Source organism: Strix uralensis, chromosome 2 (assembly GCF_047716275.1).
Source record: "Strix uralensis isolate ZFMK-TIS-50842 chromosome 2, bStrUra1, whole genome shotgun sequence".
NCBI classification, from domain to species: domain Eukaryota; kingdom Metazoa; phylum Chordata; class Aves; order Strigiformes; family Strigidae; genus Strix; species Strix uralensis.
In genome coordinates, this window is record NC_133973.1 from 32,978,465 (window position 1) to 32,998,320 (window position 19,856).

Sequence of the window (19,856 nt, forward strand, 5' to 3'; positions counted from 1 at the left end):
CTTTAGGCTTCTTCCAAGCTGGGATGGCAGAATCAGGGTATGGGGCAAAAGGGGATGTCAAGCAAGAGGTGCCAGTCTTTCTCCTGCCTGCCAGATCCTCTGTCCTGCCATAGTTTCTACTAGCAATGTTTGTAATCCCACCTTGCACTTTCGCTTCTTTCCTCTCTGCTTTGTCTCTGATACTCCAAATAACAAAATAAGGTATTGCTACCAGACATCCTGTTCAGCTTTTTGGTGGTGGATTTTTTTCACCTGCTGGTGAGATTTAAGGAAATAAATTAGTTAAAAGGAAGTGTGTGGGAGAAAACAAAACCAAACCCTTTCCTTGGTTTCTTGCATAAGACTTATGTGAAAGAGTACCCCTGTAAACGAATACTTTTGTGTCTCTATTGTACCTGTGACAGAAAAGAACAATAGAAAACACTCTAAAGGATGAGGCCATGACCTATATAAGATTACTGATCTCCTTCTGCATGCACCATACAAACTCTTGTATATTAGTCCTTGAAATTCACATCCCTTCTTTAGCCTCCTACTGCTGATCTCTTCACCACGGTGTCTTCTAGCACGTCAGCTTTGTTAGCTGCATTCTGCCTAACTTAAGCATCAGGCACCTCAGGGTAGCTTCACAGGTAACCTGACATTGATGCCTAATGTGATAAATGTCTGAAATCATTACTTCAGGCTATTTCACTTCACATATTAAGAACCCTGACATATCCATCTGTTTGTCCTACATGCATGTAGAGGCACGAAAAAGGGCAGATCTTGAAAACTTACTTCCAGGAAGGAAGGAATAAACCTGTCTGATAAAAACACAAGGCAGATTTGGAGATACGCCTAAAAATAAGAGGAAGCACTATAACACAGCACTCAAGATGCCCCTCTTTATGAAAGGTCACCGACAAGTAAAGATAGTGATACGGGAAGCCAAAGGTGACCAAAAGTAAAATGAGTCAGTACTATCCCTCCAAGCTTACAAACCATTTTAAATCAAACAAGATTCGCCTTGAGGGCACTGGAATCTTTCCTCTTGATCTAGCAAGCACTCAGGGTGCTGCATGTTGTGCCATCAGCCCCGACCTGTTTGTTCACAAGTAATTTACAGAGTCTCTTCTCTCCGGGCACATCAGGAATGAAATTCTAGGGTGTTTAACTCACAGTGCCAAGATGTCTCCTACGTAGGAAGCTTCCCAGCTCTCCTCTCAGCTTCTTTCCAGGATTAAACTACAAATTTTTACAGTCTCTCAAAACAGTTTCCATGTATTTATGTTGGTTTTTCCCCTGATGCTTCTTTCTCAAGCAGAGAAATACAGCATTCAAGAAAATAAATCCATTTGTTTCAGTCATGTCACCTGAGCCATGAGTCAGGTGTCGTGGCTGCCTCTGATGTGTGAAACAAACCTTGTACGTCCTTCCCTGACCATATGGCATTCTCAACCGCATGACTTAAAACCACCTGGGCTTTGTGAAGAATATGGTGGTGATTCGTGTTAAAAATATAGTGACTTTAATGTGAGGAGCAGGTATGCTGCTGGTATTTTGCCATGTACATAAGTTAAAGGAGATTTACTGTGGTTTTGTTGTTAAAATGGTTCGGAGTTCTTTTTCTGTAAACACAGACTCCTACGGACTGCTATTGCACAATGGAAAAGTACTGGAGGGACCCCTGTCAGAAGCCCTTAGCAACACCAGAAAGCCTGGGAAAGTTCGAGAGACTCTACTGCGCATGTGTTGACAGGGGAAGGTTCGAGAAACTCTATTGCGCTTACACAGTCAGGAGGTGGAAACTTTTTGGGAAGAATTACGCCCATTTTGTGAATATGCATGAGGGTAGACTATAAGGTGGGGGGGGGCGGCGGCAGCACAGCCCCAGCTGCTGTCCGTCGGTGCGGAGCAGAAACCCCCCTGCTCCCCCTACACCGAGCCTTTTTGTTTTACTTGTTCTTATTGCAATAAATTTGTAAAAGTTATTTTCACCTCTGCCTCTGCATTTTAACAGCTTTAAGTCATTTATGCCTTGGTCATATACACAGATTACCTAAAGTCACAGGGTACTGTAGAATCATTTTGTGCTTCTGATTTAATTTCTCCATCCATAACACAGCAGAAAAACAATCGAGGTTTTGCCACAGAAATTAATTAAATGCAGTCTTTCATTCTTAAAATGCTTGAAGGTTGCAATCTTTGAACAGAAGTGCAGAGCTTTATGCTCCCCAAGTTAACCCTGCCTTGTAGTCTAAGGTTTGCCAGTGTTATCAGCATGGAGAGAATCTATTTTGTCATCTCTTCCCTACACATCCCTCGGATGAGGAGTGGCCCGTGGCTACACCAAGACACTTTCCATTTGAAGCTGAGCTCTGAGCTGCATGCTACATAGCCAGCCTGTCGCTGGATGTGCAAAGGTGTCTCTGAAAAGTCAGCAGCTGAGCAACACCAGCATCAGATGGTAACTTCGACGATTTCTACGCAAAACATCTTCTGGGCAGAGCAACTATTTTGAAATGCAAAGCTATTCAGGGGCAACTTCAAAACCCCATTCCGACTTTTAGATGAGAGTTCATGATGCCACACACCTCAGCCAGGGTAATACTGGAAAATAGCCTCCAGGGGAGCGAAAAAGATGCAGAGATACTAGAAGAAAAATGTTTGAAGAAAATTAAAACAACACTGCTGCAGCACCTCCCCGTGTCCCTACTTTAGGACATGCCTAAAGGAAAAGGTTGATAACGGGGTGAAAGCGTAACATTAGATGACCGAGGCACTGAAGCTCGATGGTTTGAGAAAGCTTTAAAGTGAGACCGCTTAATGCGCGGGGTCTCCTCAGGGCCCGAGTGCCACCACGATGTGAAACGCAGGAGCAAACTCCCTCAGGCCCTCGAGACAAGACGCAGATTAGGCCAAAGCGCAGGGTCTGACCGCTCCTCCCCCGCTGCCCAGCCTGCCCGGGCCCGGGCACTGCCCGGCCGAGACGGCCCCGCTTCACGCCTGCCCGCGCGGCGCCGGGGCCGGCTCGGGCTCGGGCTCGGGCTCGGGCTCGGGCTCGGGCTCGGGCTCGGCCTCGGCCTCGGCCTCGGCCTCGGCCTCGGCCTCGGCCGCCGGCGCTGCCGCCACACGCGGGCCCCGCGGCCCGGGGGTGGGCACGGCCGCCCATTGGCTCGGGGGCGGGTGCCGCTGATTGGCGCGAGCCCGCGCGCTGCCGGGACCGGCCCCCCCATCCTCCTCAATTGGCCGAACCCCCCTTAATAGCGGCGCGAGGAGCCCCGCGAGCGCCCCGCGATTGGCCGCGGCGCTGCCGGGCCGGCCCATATAAGGGCCGCGGGGGGGCGGGTCCCTCCAGTCCGCGGGCGCTGGTGGTGGGTGCGGGTGCTGTTTTCCGGCGGCCGCGGGAACATGGCGACGTTGAAGGCCGTGTGCGTGATGAAGGGGGACGGCCCGGTGAAGGGCTTCATCTACTTCGAGCAGCAGGCAAGGGCGGGCGGTAGCGATGGGCGCGACCCTATGGTTCTGCACCTCCGCCGGCGGCTCCCGGCCGCAGCGCTGAGTCATGGTGCGGGGCGGGCGGCGCGGTTCTTCCTCCTCCACTCCTCCTCTTACTCCCCGGCGGGGGCTGCGCTGGGCGGGCTTGCCTTGGGCCGCGGTTCTGCGCCGCTCCGGGGGTGGGAGGGGCCCCGGCGCCAGGCAGCGGGCGGCTGCCGTGAGGCTGGGCCCACCCGGTGCCCCTGGGCAGCGTGGGGAGCCCCCCGGGCCCCGGCGCAGTGCGGAGAGGGGCTGGGAGGGCGGTCGGGGGTCCGGCAGCGAGCGGTGCCTCCTGCCCAGCCGGGGTCAGCGCTGGGGCCCGGCTCTTGGTCTTCCTGCGGAGCTTGTTTACCGCCATCGCAGTCGGGCTTAACGGAGCTTCAGTTGCTAAATGGCCGGAGGCCTTTTAACACTCAGCCGTTTATGCGCAGTAAGGAGGTTAGGGCTGCATGCAGGCAGTGCTGTGTCCGTAGAGGAGGAATGGTTTCAGGGTTCCTTCTGCTCCAAATTGAAGTACACGGTCGTTCTCAAAAGCAAGCAATCTGATAAAAGGCATTCCTTTTGCCTGTTGATGCACAATTGGAAGAGTAAATTTTAGGTGGCTAAATAAATGCAAACATTCTGTGAAATACTGTATTGGTGTATAGAATTAGTTAATGTAAGGTGAATGTTCATATCTCAGTAACTAAACTTGTAGGGGAGTCTCCAGTGCTTTCTGTTGACTAGGAAGCTTCATTTGACCACAAGGCTGCTTAATGCTGTAGTCATTTTGGTAATAATAAATTATTTCCATTAAAGGGTAATGGACCAGTAAAAGTTACTGGAGAAATCCGTGGCTTGACTGATGGGGATCATGGCTTCCATGTCCATGAATTTGGTGACAATACAAATGGTAAGATGCTTATCCAAGCTTTTGAGTTACAGTTGTAATGTGATTGCTCAGCTTTAATGAGTTTCTTTTAGTGTTGCAGCAGCAACTAGTATAGGTGTACTTAAGTCTCATGACTGAAAATTTGTGCTGAGAAATTATGATATTTCCTAAGGAATTGCTTCCTGTTTAATACTTTGAACATGTTTAGGCTGGTATTCAAGATCTGACATACTGAGCACTAACCTAGATACTTTCATAACCAAATGTTAAGAAATAAGAAAGCTTTCAACTGAGCTCAGAGTGTTCTAGAATGAGTAATCTTACTTTATTGGACTTGTAAGTCTGTAGTAGGTTACTTACCTCCAGAGAATTAGTAGAACATCTAACAGGAGAGTAACTATTTCATGGTTAGTGGCTGCTTCCTCTGACTATAGGAGGACTACCTTGGTGTAGTGTATAAGCAACAGATTTAAACTCATTACTGAACAAAAATCTACTTTTGATGGCTGTGTTCTGTTTCAGGGTGTACCAGTGCAGGTTCCCACTTCAATCCTGAAGGCAAGCAGCATGGTGGACCAAATGATGAAGAACGGTGAGTTTAATGTGCCTGGTCTCTTACTGGGTAGCTGTTCCAGGCAGCAGCCATCTCGGTGCTACTTCATGCTTGAGAGGCCACTTCATGGATAATGCTGGGACAATACCAGAAGAAAGCTGGTAATTCCTGCAGGACTCCTGGGGTCACTTAACAATGGCTCTGATAACTGTACAGTGATTTGTTAGACACCTTGGCTCCAGAAGTGTGGGTAAAATGTAGTCTTTGGGACATTCTTGGTTTTATCATAGCTTGGGGAGAGGAGGAAATAAAGGATCTTCCTGAGTGAGGGTTACTCAGCATGTGAGGGGAGGGGGAAAATTTATGTGTTAAAGCCTTACTTGGCCAGTAGTGGTTTGCTTCTGTTTCAAGGCCAGCTTTTGACAGCGGGCCCTGAACTGTCAATTGTTGAGCTGTATGCAGGCTTGTCATGTGGCAGATCAGGATTGTTACTGGAAGGTGCTGAGGCTTCAGAGGAGACTGCTAGATGAATAGAGAGCTGTGTGTGCCTGGGCATGGTGGCTTTTTACTGGGTGTGCTGGGCTGTTCTTAGCCTGTTGGCTTAGGTACTGCACTGCCTGCAGTATGTACTCCTCAGGGGCTGTGCTGTGTGTCAGTACAGGGGCTGATGCTTATGCTGAATATCTGTGTATCTCAGTGGGAGCTGGGACCTATTTCTTTCCCCTGGCAGCAGTTTTTACAGTCCAGTTACCTTCTGGAAACCCTGGAGTGTTTGAGACCCGGTGCCTGAGCAGCTGGTTTAAATGGTGTGCTGACTGGCTTTGGAGACTGGAAGGGGGCTGCACAAGAGTTGAAGGCCAGCGTGGGAGTGAGTGGAGCTGGGAGTGAGTGTCAAAGATAGGCTGGTCTTGCGCAGGTCTGGACTAGCCTTGGGACCAACTTGGAATTGCGATTAGCCTTCAGATGCTCACATTTATGTCCATAACTGTACCTTCTGTGGCTGATGAATTCATACCTGAGTGATCAGTTGCATGGCAGACCAAGCAAGCTGGCTGCTAGCCAGCTCTCTGGATGGCAGAGCAGCATCAAGGGGTGTGCTCCCAGGCTTCACTGGCAGCCAACTGCTCCAGTGCTAAAGGTCAAAGTTGCATGAAGATCGTGACTTCTGCTGGTTCTGCTTTGTCAAATCCTGCTGTTGGTGTAACCTGCCTGCTCAGGCAGCTGTAGGCTGGGGAATTCCTTAGGAAGGTATAAGAACTAGATGGTGTTTGTATCAGTGTGGAGTTGAAACAATTGGACTGAAACTTCTTGGAAGCTTAAATCAAGTGAATTCCTAAAGGGAAAACTGCCCTTGACCTGATTTTACAGGACTTGGTTAAAAACATGAAAATGGCATTCTGCTGCCTAAGCAGCTGGTAGTCGGCATTCAGTGAGTGAGCTGGTCATGCTGCATGCATGGAGAGCTGTACAAACAAGTTGGTGTTCAAGGTTCTGAATCTGGATAGAGGAGACTTGCTAACATCATCAACTTGTCTGAGTGAATGGTTTATTTGGGGCAGATGTGTAGGAAACAATATGCCAGAATGGCCAGAATTTTGGTGAAAACTGAACTGCTTGAGGCTTAAGCCTTAAGGGAAGTCCTGGTGGAGATCTAGCTCTGGCAAAAACTGTGTGGTAGGGTATAATGCCAAGTGCATGGGAAGATGGCAGGCAAACTCAGTCATCCCTGGTACTGATTAGAACCTAGCTAGCACTTAATGCTTCCCCTTTGACCTGTCACTTAACAAACTGGTTTTACTAATCCTGTTTAAACCTGAAGCCGCTTGTGGAATAGCTGATTTGTGATAGGCACTAAAAGCTCTTAACAATAGTGGCAGTGTTTACACCAAACAGTGTATGTGCAGGAAAGGTTATTTCACCTAATTTGAGAGACTTTCTTTGAGCAGAGGGAGATGCCATCAGCATGGAGGAATTCTTGGCTAGAGGAGTTGTGCACTGTTGGCTTGGCTTGTTAGGGAGTGGTGGCATCCCTTCCCCAAAGTGGATTAACCTTTTGGTTTCAAGTTCTACCTAGGAATTAATTTTAATCTTCCCTTGAACTAAAGGAGTTAAAATAGTGGAAGTGTTCAAGGTTGACTCATGGTGGTAAATAAGAACATATGTGCTGTGTAAGGTAGATGAAGTACTTGAGTGTAGTAACTATGGGTATTGTATTGTCCAGGCCATTGCTTAGAGCTTTCAATTCAACCAAGTTTTCTATGAGTTTCTCTGCATCTTTGTGTAGGCACGTGGGAGACCTTGGCAATGTGACTTCTAAAGGAGGAAAGGCAGAAGTGGCAATAGAAGATGCCATCATTTCTCTTAGTGGACCACATAGCATCATTGGACGTACCATGGTGGTAAGTGTCTTGGGGCCTACTTGGATGCTTTAAGGAATTCCAGAGCAGTCTTGATAGTGAAGGGAGACTCTTTGATGCTGGAGGCCAGTCTCTGGTGTTTGTTACAGAACTCGTAGTGCAGGATTTCCAGTGCGGGGATTTCTTTGAAGCCCTGCCTGAAAGTCCTCTGTGTATTAGTATGGCACTTCATTGCTGTGAGATCTTCTGCCTGCCTTCCAAAGATGTGCCTCTCCACTTAACATTGCTTCTTCCAGCTGTGAGTGACTAAAGCAGCCTGACTTGAGGAAGTAGCTGGCAGTCTGGCACAAATGCTGTCCCTGAAAGGCACAGCAGTGGCCACTGCTCACTTGCACTGGTCTGGTAGCTGCTGGTGTAACTGGTGCCGTGGCCTCCTGGGGAAGGAGGGAGGCAGAGCCTGAGTGGACTTGGCCACCTGTGAGCATTGTTAATTTGGTTTCCCTGGGGACTCGTGTGTGCTGAGACCACTGTACTCCTGCATGAAACAGGCTTGGACTGATGGCCCAGGCGCAGGGAGGTGTGTGGCATGGCCAAGGCACCGCACCTTCAGTGTGGCAGGCGGCCCTGTGCTGGAATGGTGACCTTGGACATCAAGTCCAAGTCTGCTCTTGGACTAGTAATAACTTCTTGAAACATGGGGGTTTGGTGACTTACAGTTTAAACAAATTCAGCTGAAGGGAACTTATATTTTTAGATAAGTTGTCTTAAGTTTTTAGCATGAGTATCAATTTGGCATTCAGTGCTGCATAACTGCAATTGGTTCTCTGTTGTGTAACACACCCTGCTGGTAGCTGGTGATACAGCTTGTCACTGCTGCTGCTAATGTCAGTTGTGAAAAATGTTGATTCTTGAGTTGTGCAATAACATGAATTAAGATATCTTCAATTCTCTTTTAGGTCCATGAAAAATGCGATGACCTGGGTAGAGGGGGAGATAATGAGAGCAAATTAACTGGAAATGCTGGCCCTCGTTTAGCTTGTGGTGTAATTGGAATAGCAAAGAGTTAAGTATTGTACCTGAAATGCTTAAGATGAGTGGTGAATGGGCTGTATTCCACTGCAAATGCCGTACTTGCCCTTCCTTGTGCAAGCAAAAGATTTATCACTTAATCTCATTACTACTCTGTGTTCTGAGTATCACTTAAACTGGTGAAGACTGACTTAATTTTGTATGATGTATGTTGCAATTAAAGTGACCCTGATGGAATGTCTCTGTAGTCTTCTGCTAAAGCATCTGCTGTAACCATTAAGTATAACTTTGCTAACTGGAACCCCCATCTGTGTAATGGAAGATGTGTTAGTAGTGGTCACACCCTGAACACCAGAACTTCTAGAACATACTGTGTGGTTTGGAGGATTAGCCTTACAAGCTTTGGCAAGCCAGCTCACTGGAGGGCAGTAGGCACTGTGTGTACTGGGGCTTCCTCCTGGCAAGGTTGCAGCATTTGTAGGTTTCAAACTTGTGTAATAAACTTGCTGGGCAAATACACCTTGGTCTTGCTGTCTGTAAAAACCAAACACCAGACCCCTACCTGCAGACTTGCTGGCAGGGAAAAGTAGTCATGTCAGTAGTTAATTTGCTGGACACAATAGCATCCACCCAGTTGCTTCTGGCCGGTAACCTGGGAACAACAGAGATCTGAGCTCAGTGTGTTTCTTGTGCTGTCATGTGTTACCCCGTGTTCTGTGGCAACAACCAGATATCACCTGCATGTTACAGCCAGGGGTTCTGTGTACCCAAGAATGGTTGCTGCTTTGCAGAAATACCTTCTTGCTGTAAAATGTGATGCTTGTGACACTCATGTGACTGTGCAGTGTGTGTGGTGGGGAAGCCTTAAGCACATAAAGTGGTCTGGCTCCAGCATGTGTCCTTGTGCCTCATCTGGACCTCTGGCTGTGTGGGCTGGGTTGTTCTGGGCTGGTGTGCAGTGAGTATGGATGTGTTAGTGAGGACGGCTCCTTTCCTTGAGCTATGCAGGAGTGTCTGGTGAGGAATAGGCCTTTCCTTAAAAAGGAGATACATAGCCAGAAGTTCCATATTTACATGTATATACAGTATACTAGTGTCAGCTTTCATTTTCTTCTATGTACCTCTTAAACACAGACTTCCAAGTCCTTAATAGAGAAAATTATTAATTTTAATGAAGACTTGTATCAACATTCCTTTATCTTGTACATAAGAGATATTCATGGAAGTAGTTGGTTGTAGTTCTAGACACCCAGATTCCAGTGTAGCATGTTACAAATGGCTTTTGGTAGTATAGCAAGAATACTGTAAAAACACTTTTAAACTTAAATTCATTGCAGGTGGCAAACAATTGTGTGTACAGTCTTTACGCACCTGTACCTCTTCCAGTGGATTAGTCTAGGCTCTGATTCAGCTGCTCCAGCAGAATTAAGACAGTGACTGCACCTTTCAGCTCCCTCCTTAAGCACCAGGGGATGCTGAATACCCACAAACACCACCATCACCTCTTTGGGTTTCTGAAGTTCAGTTCCCTAAGGGGGGAAAAGGGCAAGTACCTGCCAACTGTAGGTCGAGCTGTAGTGGAAGGGGAGCTCTCTGGCAGCTTGACCGCTTGCTGCCTCTCCGGCCATTCCTGGTACTGAACCTTGCTGCTTTGGAAGCCGGGTGTGTGCAGATCTTTACTTTCAAATGTGTTTTCTCAGGTGGGGCTAAATGCCAGGTGGCACGCTTGCCTAAAGTCAGTGCTGTACTGAAGGACCTAGAAATGCTTGGTTTATGTACAAATCATTGTAACTGGCAGGCATAGGCTTAGTCACCAAGGTGTTAATTGCTAATGCTGTATTGCCTTTATCAGTAACAGATGCGTGCACCAAGCTAATTCACCTTTACGTACAAATTTCTGGCTTGGCTTATTTTAAAGCCAGAAATACAGAAGCTGTAGAAGGGGAGGATACACTTACACTGATGATGCTGTAAAGATGATGCATTGATAGTAAGTCTGTTATACAATCACTGCTTCAGAAGGCAGTAAGAAATTGTTTGGCAAAAGACATCCAAGGTTTTCCTAGGCTTTGTTTTCAAATTCCTAATAGGGGAAATGGAGAGAATGTGAGGTGGCATTTGTGTGAACAGATAAGCCTTCCATCTCTCTCATTCTTGTCTTCAGATCTTTTAATAAAAGTGTATTCATTAAAAAAAATTCCTACCTCCTTAACAGAATTATGGCAGTTTTTACTAAGACAAGTCTTAAACGTAAGACATAAGTGTCTGGCTTTGTATGAAAAAAGTTAGTTCTGCTGGCCCAGCATGAAACAAACATTAAGGACACAAGTTTTAACACATGGAAGTTGAGTTCACTACAAGTATGTAAACAGTTTTTTTTCTCTCTTTATTCTGCTATTGCAAGAACATAAAAATATATGTCCTCTCCCCAGTCCGTAACTCATTTGCTTTCCCACCCCCCTCCCTCCCCCAGAAAAAATTCCCTTTGCTGCAGAGCAGCTATGAAAAAGTACTGATGTAAGAAAGCAGCTGCCCTTCACTCAGGGAAAAAAAAACAACTTTAAAAGTAGAACACACCTATATCAAGGAGAAAAAAAGAAAAAATTTAAATATGCACAGGATTCATACACTTTTTCCACTGTTTCTAGAATTAAACAAGCTTCAACTGAGCCTGGCAGCCTGGTGCGTGGCCGATCGACGAGCGAGTGCATTTCAGGGCAAAACTGCTGGGGCTCTGATTCCACTCGCTGCAGCGCGGCCGTGTTTCAAATCTCTGTGCCTGAAGGGCCGGCCACCAAAAACTAGTATTTGCCCTCTTAAAATTTGACAGAATTACTGAAGTGATATGGACAGAAGATGGTAAAACTTATACAAATACAACAAAATGCACTCTTTGTCCATCAGTCCAATAGGTACAAGACTAGGTGGGTAAAAGTTTTAAACCTACCTCTTGCAGGGTTACAGGAGGTAGACATCGTTAACACAGCCAACAGTAGCAGCCCAGATTCGTGTGAATGAAGAGGCAGCATTTTAAAATCCTCACACACCCTCCCGCCTCCCTTCTTTTCCCAGCCCCATTTAAAAAAAATAGCATTTTATATTGTGTTTTGGTGTCTTTGATTTCTCTTTCACCCCACTTTTCAAAAAGCATCAATGAATAACAAGTACAAAAGATGCTGAACTGGTGTGCTTCCTGGCCCACCACACAGTAATTTTATAACATCACAAGCAGAGCAGGCTAAGTATGTCTGGAGGTGTCCACTTTAAAAAAAAAAAAAAAAGGCTAATTAGGGCAACATTTACCACAGAACCAGTTGGAGGGGGGAAAAAAGAAAAAAAAAAAAAAAAGATTGCATTGCAAACACTAAACAGTTAACTCTTCAATTAATTAACATTTTAAAACCACTAGCTTTTACCTAGTATGGTCAAGTAGATCATTAAAATGCAGCAATCTAAAAATCAAGATGACTATTACAAATAAAAATTTGCTTCTGTGAATAGCTACACAAACAGATGTATTTCTTTTAACAAATATAAACAAAACAGTCTAATTTAGACTCCAGTACAGCATTAACAGTTCAGACTTTAAGATGTTGAACACTCCTTTTCCACTTCAGTGCAGTGTAGGAAGAATAGCACACGTTAAAGTTTGTTACGAAAATAGAGTTTATTAAAAACACATCCCTATTGTTTTGAGGAGCTTTCACCGTTACCTTTTCTTAAATTAAAAAAAAAATAGAAAGCACTTCTACTTCTGATTTGTAAACTTTTTAAAGTCAAAACTTTAAAAAAGTTACAGCAAAAATGGGTAATATTTTAATCATATCTTCAGTATTTTGTGTTATGTTGTGGCTATTTTAAATAGAAGGGAAGCAATCAAATTGCTTACAATTCCCCGCCAACTACTGAGGGGCTGTGATAAAAGCAGAAGCAAATATAATACAGCAGACTGTACAACTCTAAAGCTCTACACTCCAACAAATGTCACTGTCGTCTTTCGACAACTTCCAGTCGCTAGCGAGGCGCCTCCGCCACTGAGCCCATATCCTTTTCTGCTTGTTCCACAGATGAGGTAGCCTCCGATGTTAACTCTTCAACAGGTTTTACACCTGTAGGTTCAGACTCTCCCGCAGCAAGTTCTGAAACAATGTCTGCGTCTTCCATTTTGCCGCTATGAGATTCGTGGTTTTTGTCGCCATCTGCCCTGTCTGTCATCTCCGGTTTTTCCTTTCCTCGGTTTTCTTCCTTGTCTCTACGAGACTCCCTATCTCTCGAATCTCTCTCTCTGTCTCGATGGCCACTGGACCGCCTGTTTCTGTCCTCCAAGTCTCTGTGTCTGTCACGCTCAGGGCTTCTTCGTCCCCAGTCTCGCCTGTCACGATTACCAAGTCGCTCGTGATCTCTGTCATCGTTGCGGTTACCATAGCGCTCACGATCGTTTTCTACCCGATTCCCGAAAGATCTCCTTCCAAACCTTTCCTGGTCTCTGTTAGGCGTGAACGTCTGCCTGTCATTCCTAAACTGCCTCCCATCTCTGTTATCCTCGGGTCCGCCCGGCCCCCCGCTTCCCGGCATCCCTCCAGGTCTCACAAAGTGACCCGGCGGTGGGAAGGGGGTTTTCATTCCATGGGGGGGAGGCATCCCAAAGCCCCCTGGCCCTGGCGGGGGCCCTCTGTGCATCATGTGGGGAGGCATGTGTCGTGGTGGCATCAAGGGGAACCGCTGCAGAGGAGGGGGTGGCATTCCTGGTGGTCGCTGCAGTGGTATCAAACCAGGCCGGGCACCCAAGAGGCCGGTGGATGGAGTCTGCAACCCAACAACAGGGGCTGGCGGGGGTGGCGCAACTCCTTGAGTGCCTGAAACAAACACACACACACAAAGTAAAATCAGAGACTGGCAGGAGGGAGAAAAAAGCATTTTCATCATTTCAAAAACATTCGGAAATTATCTCATTAAATGAGTAACACCAAAATGACGGGGGGGGGGGGGGGGGGGGGGGGAACAGAGCAGCCTGCAAAACCTCCTGTGCTGGCTTGCATACTGTAAGGAGAGCATCGCCTTCAAACCGAAGTTTGTGTCATGCTAGAAATAACTAATATTGCAATAGTAGTAACTAGTCACTTGTCCTAAAAGCTTCCTTTTGTGAATAAGCCATTGCCATTTTGCAGCTCAGAGCTCTTCCTGATCTCCTGCTCAGTGCCTTGCTTTGCTAGCTGACTGCTGGTGAAACACCTTCCTCATTGGTTGTGCTACCTAGGCTTCTAATTAAAGCCACCTCACCTCCTCTAGTTAGCTTTAAAACATTACTCCTCTATTACAAACATCAGCGAAATCATATCAGGCTAAAATGCCTGAGATTTGAACTGGTCATCAACGTGATTTTGAACGTGCAGAAGAGGCAGCCAATACAGTAAGCTGTGAAGGGAGAGGTAAGGTCGGACCAGGGCTGGAGTAGGAGTGGGAAATCGCAGAGTTTAATTTACTGTTCCAGAGAAAGGGGATACAATAAACTTTTAGCAGCATAAACCTTGCAATGTAAACTAAAAGGAAACACAACAGGTAATTTCTGGATTTTTTTTTTTTTTTTAAATACAAATTTCCATCCTTTATAGCACATATCCAACACCAACTGTTTTCCGTTTTTATTCCTGGACTGTTGTTTTTAGCATGGTCTTCATAAGAGTAAAAGAATTTAACTCTCAAAACATACCGTTTGAGAAAGCTCAGCCCTTGTTGTTAACATCAACACAACAACCCAAAATGAACGAGGATTACCAAGCTCCAGATGAGGACTTCATACCAGTAAGCGTGTGCCAGCTTATCTCATGTGCCTCCTTTTGTCTGAACTAGTAACATTACTGTTTCATGTTCTCTGCAGCCTTTACACTGGACCTATCTGCTCTTTCTGCTCACTAGCAGTTATTTACCTGAAAATAAGCTCCATATCTGAGAAAGCATGTGTTTTTTTAAAAACTCCCAAACTGAAATTTAAAAGAATCAACAGTTGGCAGCAGAACAAGCGCAAATCTGTCCTAATCCATCCTGCGTTCCTTTATAAATTTGTTGAGACTATAAATAATGTTTTATTTCCATGTATATTATTAAAAATTAAAGTTAAGAATGCAGATTATGTAAAATTTTCTAAGTCCTGCCCTGAGTAAAACTAGAATGTGAAATAGCTATGTGAATTAATACTAGAATTAAATACCTGGCAGTGTCCTCAGTGAAATCTGCACTTTGATTTCAGCCTAATGAGCCCAGTGGAGCAGCCATCCCCAATAACCTTCCATTCAGCTGATGTAGCTTCCCTCTTCCTCCATCTGATTCATTTAGCATTTTATCCAAAACATGCCTGAGCCTTCTGAAGAACATACGTGCTGCCCTTTCACCATAGCACTTCTTGCACTTAAGAACATCTCTAACAGAAACTTTTTTATCTAAGTGCTCTTTATATTCATATTAGAAGGAAATTACATTTTGCCGATCAGGAGGACTCAGGTAATAAAGATGTGAATATTCTTCCGGTCCATGGTATCACCTTACCTTCCCTTCCAAGCAGTCACTTTTAAGACACAGCTTGATAGGTCACACTGTTTGAAAGAAATGTTCCAGCAGCAACAGGGTATTTTTTCTGTTTGTTTTTTTTTTTTTTTTCCTCCTTTTTAACTTTAAAATTCACAGCCCTCCCCCTCCTCCTGTTCATAACCAGGGCTGTAAATCACCTAGTTTAAACTCCTCTCATGACTTACTACTACAGATCTGACGAGACAGACATATGGCTAATGATATCTTCCAAGAATGTTACTTTGCTGAATTCTGAGGTTTGCAGATATTTTTGTTGATAAGTAAATTCTTCCAGAGATTAAAAATAAGGCAGAAAGGAATAACAGATCTAATGAGCTGAAGAGGATAAACTGCTTCTGCTCTATAGCAGCAGAGTAGATGTGGGTTACAACAGCATGAACGTGAGGCAAGTGTGAAAAGTTTTTTTAAATTTCACAAGTACGAGTAATTTAATTTTTCAACCTTAGTTCTACACAAAATGCAGCACAGAATCAGCGTAACAGTATCTGAAGCTCATTCTCTTTCAATCTGGACTGCATCAGCAGGGCAGCTGAACACTTTTAATTTTAAATCAGTGCACTCAAATTCTGAGGCCGTAGAAAGAACTATTAGAGTTTCCTTGCTGTGCTGACAAATCAGGCACCAATTAAAAGTTTACTCTCAAAGACCTGTCCAAAACCACATCCAAGTCTACTGAAAATTCTCAGTAAAATTAGTGGTACAGATTGCACATGCAATGTCTAGGAAAATGTAAAGCCCCTTCTCTTATATAGGGGACAACAGTATGTAAAATTTAAATAGTTTGTCAAACTTGAAAAGAGGTACCAGAGCTCCTAAAGAAACAATAAAGTGATTTAATGACCATCTCATACCTGTACAGGTGAGTGATGGAATTTATCTGCCCCAGCCTGTATTTTATTCATTTGTTCATAACTGCAAGCCTTTTTGTAGTAGCTAACCTTGTCTTCTTGCTTACAGGTGTGGAATACAACCATCCCTTCCACCAGCTGCTTATTCTGCTTAACTTGGCCAAGACATGGCTTTTAATACTGGAAATATAATCCTCAGACCTTACACCTGGTATGTTGTTCTGTCCAAATGTGTAAAAATATAATTGCTTTCACAACTTATTTTTATTTGTAACTTTTACCAGTGATGCATAGCAAAAGGTCCTCAGAACTCGCGAAGAGTGTTTACAATGAAGAATGCAGATGCAAGTGTACTAGGAAAACCCATCGCCAACCACGAGTGTTGTTTCACAGGTGCAAGAACAATCACACAGTGTTACAAATTTCATAATTTCACTTTACTCGTAAGACACAGCCCAAAATGCTAAAGCTGTCCTGAAGAAGTGTCTTCTCTCCAGAGAGGTCACAGGAGTCATCCTTACTGTTTTGATAAATTAGGTAAAAAGCCAGATTTCTGTGTCATAGTAATTCCATTTCTGATTATCTTCTCTTCTGGCTGGACAAATCCCATGTTCCCTTGTGATAGTTATCAGTGTTACAAATGCTAATGTAACTGAGAAGTGTAGCATCTGATTTATTAATTTTTTTTAAGTGAACTCTGCTCACTAAGTGATTATAGTGTCTCTTATAATCTGTTAAATTACTTCTCAGCTGTGCTGTTATAAGAAAGCAAGTAGAGGAATGGTGTTTTCTGTATCTGACAGAGCAATCCTGCTTCAAATACACCTCCTTTGCAAATATGATGAAAATATATATGAGAACAAGAAATCAAAAGCTTACGATTCCAGATAAAGGTTTACGCTTTGAGTTTGATGCTGATGTTCTGCAACATTTAGCATGTCACCTTAATCCTTCTATCGTTCTCCAGTGGGGAATGCTGCATCTTAAAACTAGAATATGAAATACTACCAGGAAATTCTTGAAAGAGAGACAATGTTGTAAGTCTTTGTGTCTTTTTCTGGAGTTTGATACAGAATCCTTTAGACCAGGCCAAGACTGTAAAGAAAGAAGCCTGAACATAAGAGACTAAATATCGTTTCACAGCTTAAATAACTTGCCATAAATACCAACATTTTTTTAGGGTAGTCATTGTCCATCACTGAAGCCTGTAGGAGCTTGCTCCTATTCATGTAAGATGCTTAAACAAGGATGTAAGTCAAACTACATTATGTGTACAGTGTTGGTTAGTGGTATTGAGATTTCTAAAACTCCTGCTTTATAAAACATAAACACTAAACTGATCCAGGTCAAGGGAATCATCAAGGCAAAACTGAATTCCATGAATGGTGCTTGAGAGTTCATGCTCCCTTACCTCTGAATTCTCATCCCATAGTATTATGAAAGCAACAGTCATATATATAAGTAGCAAACATGCAGTGTTTGTTGTGCTTTTAAAATGGGCTATCACAAGAAATCTGGAAATGTATTAGGTTTATCCCTGTTCGTATCCTGTATTAATAAAAAGCTCATCCCTCCTGTGAAAGAAGCATCCACTTTCTAATATAGTAATACTCTGATGAGCTCAGAGAATATTGTAGTCTGTCTTTTATAATTTAATGCAGATTACAAAAAGAGCAGGTAGTTACTTAAGAACAAACCAGCAAGGGAGAAAGAATAACTCAGCATGCATTAACAGGAAACGAATACCAAGTTCGATGAGAACTACAGTATAATTAATCTTTGATAATATGTAATTATCGTTGTAGGAATTTTGGTAAAAAGCACTAGATCAGAACCTACAAACTGCAATATGGTGTATTTAATCAAGATAATAGATCACAGAATCTGAATATTCAAAACATAGCATCTGCAACAGCAGTTTATTACTGGTCCAAATTACAGCATTTGCTCAACACTAAGAACAAGTTGGCAAATCAAAAATGATTTAAAAGCCTGTCACTTTCTGCAATATGCACATGTAAAAGGAGTCTAAAAATATCTGCTTTGCAGATCACTTAAAAAAATGACATATGAGCGCACACTCACAAAACCAGTTACAGTCTGGATAATCTTGTTCAAATTAAGAACAAGAAGCTATAACAGCAGCGAATACGATCAAAGATACAACTAAATAAAAACAACCTGAGGGTGGTTTTTAGAAATAAGCACAAAAAAATTCAGACACAATGTCCACGAGGGATCACTCCTCTGAAGCACAAACATGTCTTTGTTGGAAGTGATGAAAAAATTACATTGGAGGAATGAATGAAATTAGTGGAGATGAAACAGAACGTAACTTACATTACTAAGAAAGCATATGATATCTTACAATAATCAATTTAGAATTACTTTGTAACATATCTTCCATATAAAAACTGAACAGATAAGCTTCATTTTGAAGTTACAAAAATTAGAAAAGAGCTCCTGCATTTGTACAGATTACATAAGGTGTTCTCAAGCAAGGTTTAGATTTCTTTGACAGTCTCTTCAGAGCAATCTTCACTCCTTGAATTCAGCCTGCTGAAGTAAGTTCTTCTATCCTGCCCAAATATCCGAAGAACATTTCTTCATTCTTCATGTTACACTACTCAAGCCCCTTCATCCCTGTTTCCCCAAGGAGAGTCCTCATGACATATTTCATGATGCTGTCAAACAAATCTTTCTTCCACCTTCTTATCTCAGCTTGGAGAGCCACATCATGGGTATGTTTAACGAGCAGTTTGAGGACTTCGTGAGAAACCAGTCACACGAGCAGTCATCTCTATTCAAAATGCTAAACCATATACTTTTGCACATCAGGTCCTTTAGTCTGAAGCATCTGATTTCCTTTGTCTGCGCTTTCCCATGGCTAACTCAGGGTGATGCCGTACCTACTCAATCACTTTGTTCAGTTCATTTGCCTCTGACCTGTACAAGACTGTAGGTCAGGCACTAAGGCTACGTTTAAACTGTCAAGCCTGCAAGTACTTCTGGGCTCCAGGACCAGGATGCATATGTAGATTGCATCTCACGTCCGCACACATGGTGAAACCCTGGCACACTCCATTTCCCATGCTTTGATTTCCCCAGGAGCAAAACCTGACACACAGAATGGAAAGGAAGGAATGACGATGCAGCCTGGCCAGCTGTTGAACTCAGAGGATGGGGAAGTCAAAACTTCAAGGGACACCTCTTCACTATCTAGATCAGCATGAGTCGTGGAAAACATCATCTCTTTCAAGTTTTTCTTCCAGCCTAAGGAGAGACCAGATCTGGACTCTCACACACAGAGCTAAGCTCAATTGATAAGTGAATCAAAGTGGTTTTAAGAAGACAGTTTCATCTCTGTTAACTTACTGAAAAGTTTTAAAAGCAAAAACAACTGATATTAATCTTTTATCTTTAATCATGTAAAATATTATAATCTGTTTCTTCTGTTTTTCTTGTATATCAGATTGTGAACAGTCCCCCTTAACTCTGAAGTGTCAGGATTGAAGGATTTTACATTAAATCCTTGACTGTAAATAACAACTTCTTGAAATAAGACACTCATCAACATAAAATGCTATTACTTAAGTAAACACATAGATCTCTAAGCTATTACTTCAGGACTACTCTGTAAGCTCACACATGCAATCTTATAAAAAAAAAATTCTCCTATCCCCTTGTTGATGAGACTGAACATTGAGAGAAGTCACTCTGACTGCATGGACAACTTTATCTGCCTGAACTATTCAGTAAACAAGTGAGTAAAAACAAAGGCTAGTTCTTGATCTTCAGATTTATCAAATTTAGCTTCCTTGAACTTGTAAGAATAAAAAAAACCCTACTGTCCCAGTAACTAATACGGGTATAGAATTTACTTCACTCCACTCTTGATTTTGTAAAACCTTTTTCTTATGTGTATAGCAATACAGCAAACTGCGGAGTAACTTAATACATTCCAAAGGCTTGGAATAAAAAGCTGAAGTTAAGCCATACAAGATATAGTACCATGACACTTCAAAAATCTGGTAATACTGTATTTCAATTACGAAAAGTGTAACTTCATCATTAAGATGGGAATGTCTTAAATG

At 43.5% G+C, this 19,856-nt stretch overlaps 2 protein-coding genes across 7 annotated transcripts in view; one reads left to right on the plus strand and one right to left on the minus strand.

Annotated features, from left to right (window-relative positions):
* Positions 1–3,312: 3,312 nt before the first annotated feature.
* SOD1 (superoxide dismutase 1) lies at positions 3,313–8,848 on the plus strand. Its single transcript, XM_074858178.1, has 5 exons — positions 3,313–3,468; positions 4,318–4,411; positions 4,913–4,982; positions 7,228–7,342; positions 8,257–8,848. The coding sequence occupies exons 1-5, from the start codon at positions 3,394–3,396 to the stop codon at positions 8,365–8,367; spliced, it is 465 nt and encodes a 154-aa protein (XP_074714279.1). The 5' UTR covers positions 3,313–3,393; the 3' UTR covers positions 8,368–8,848.
* Positions 8,849–10,541: 1,693 nt separating this feature from the next.
* Positions 10,542–19,856, minus strand: part of SCAF4 (SR-related CTD associated factor 4) — a 48,171-nt gene continuing 38,856 nt past the window's right edge. For 5 of the 6 annotated variants that reach the window (XM_074858176.1, XM_074858172.1, XM_074858175.1 and 2 more), the window contains one exon: positions 10,542–13,185. In XM_074858176.1, the coding sequence (XP_074714277.1) occupies positions 12,344–13,185 (842 nt within the window). In that variant the 3' untranslated portion in view covers positions 10,542–12,343. Of the gene's footprint in view, positions 13,186–17,605; positions 19,036–19,856 lie in introns of those variants that run through there. The other variant, XM_074858177.1, reaches the window with a different exon arrangement.

What these genes read in the sequence shown, in the direction of transcription:
- SOD1 (XM_074858178.1), top strand. Translation starts at nt 3,394, where the DNA reads ATGGCGACGTTGAAGGCCGTGTGCGTGATGAAGGGGGACGGCCCGGTG. An exon ending in ATTTGGTGACAATACAAATG is followed by an intron (nt 4,412 to 4,912) that starts GTAAGATGCTTA and finishes GTTCTGTTTCAG; the next exon opens with GGTGTACCAGTGCAGGTTCC. An exon ending in TCATTGGACGTACCATGGTG is followed by an intron (nt 7,343 to 8,256) that starts GTAAGTGTCTTG and finishes ATTCTCTTTTAG; the next exon opens with GTCCATGAAAAATGCGATGA.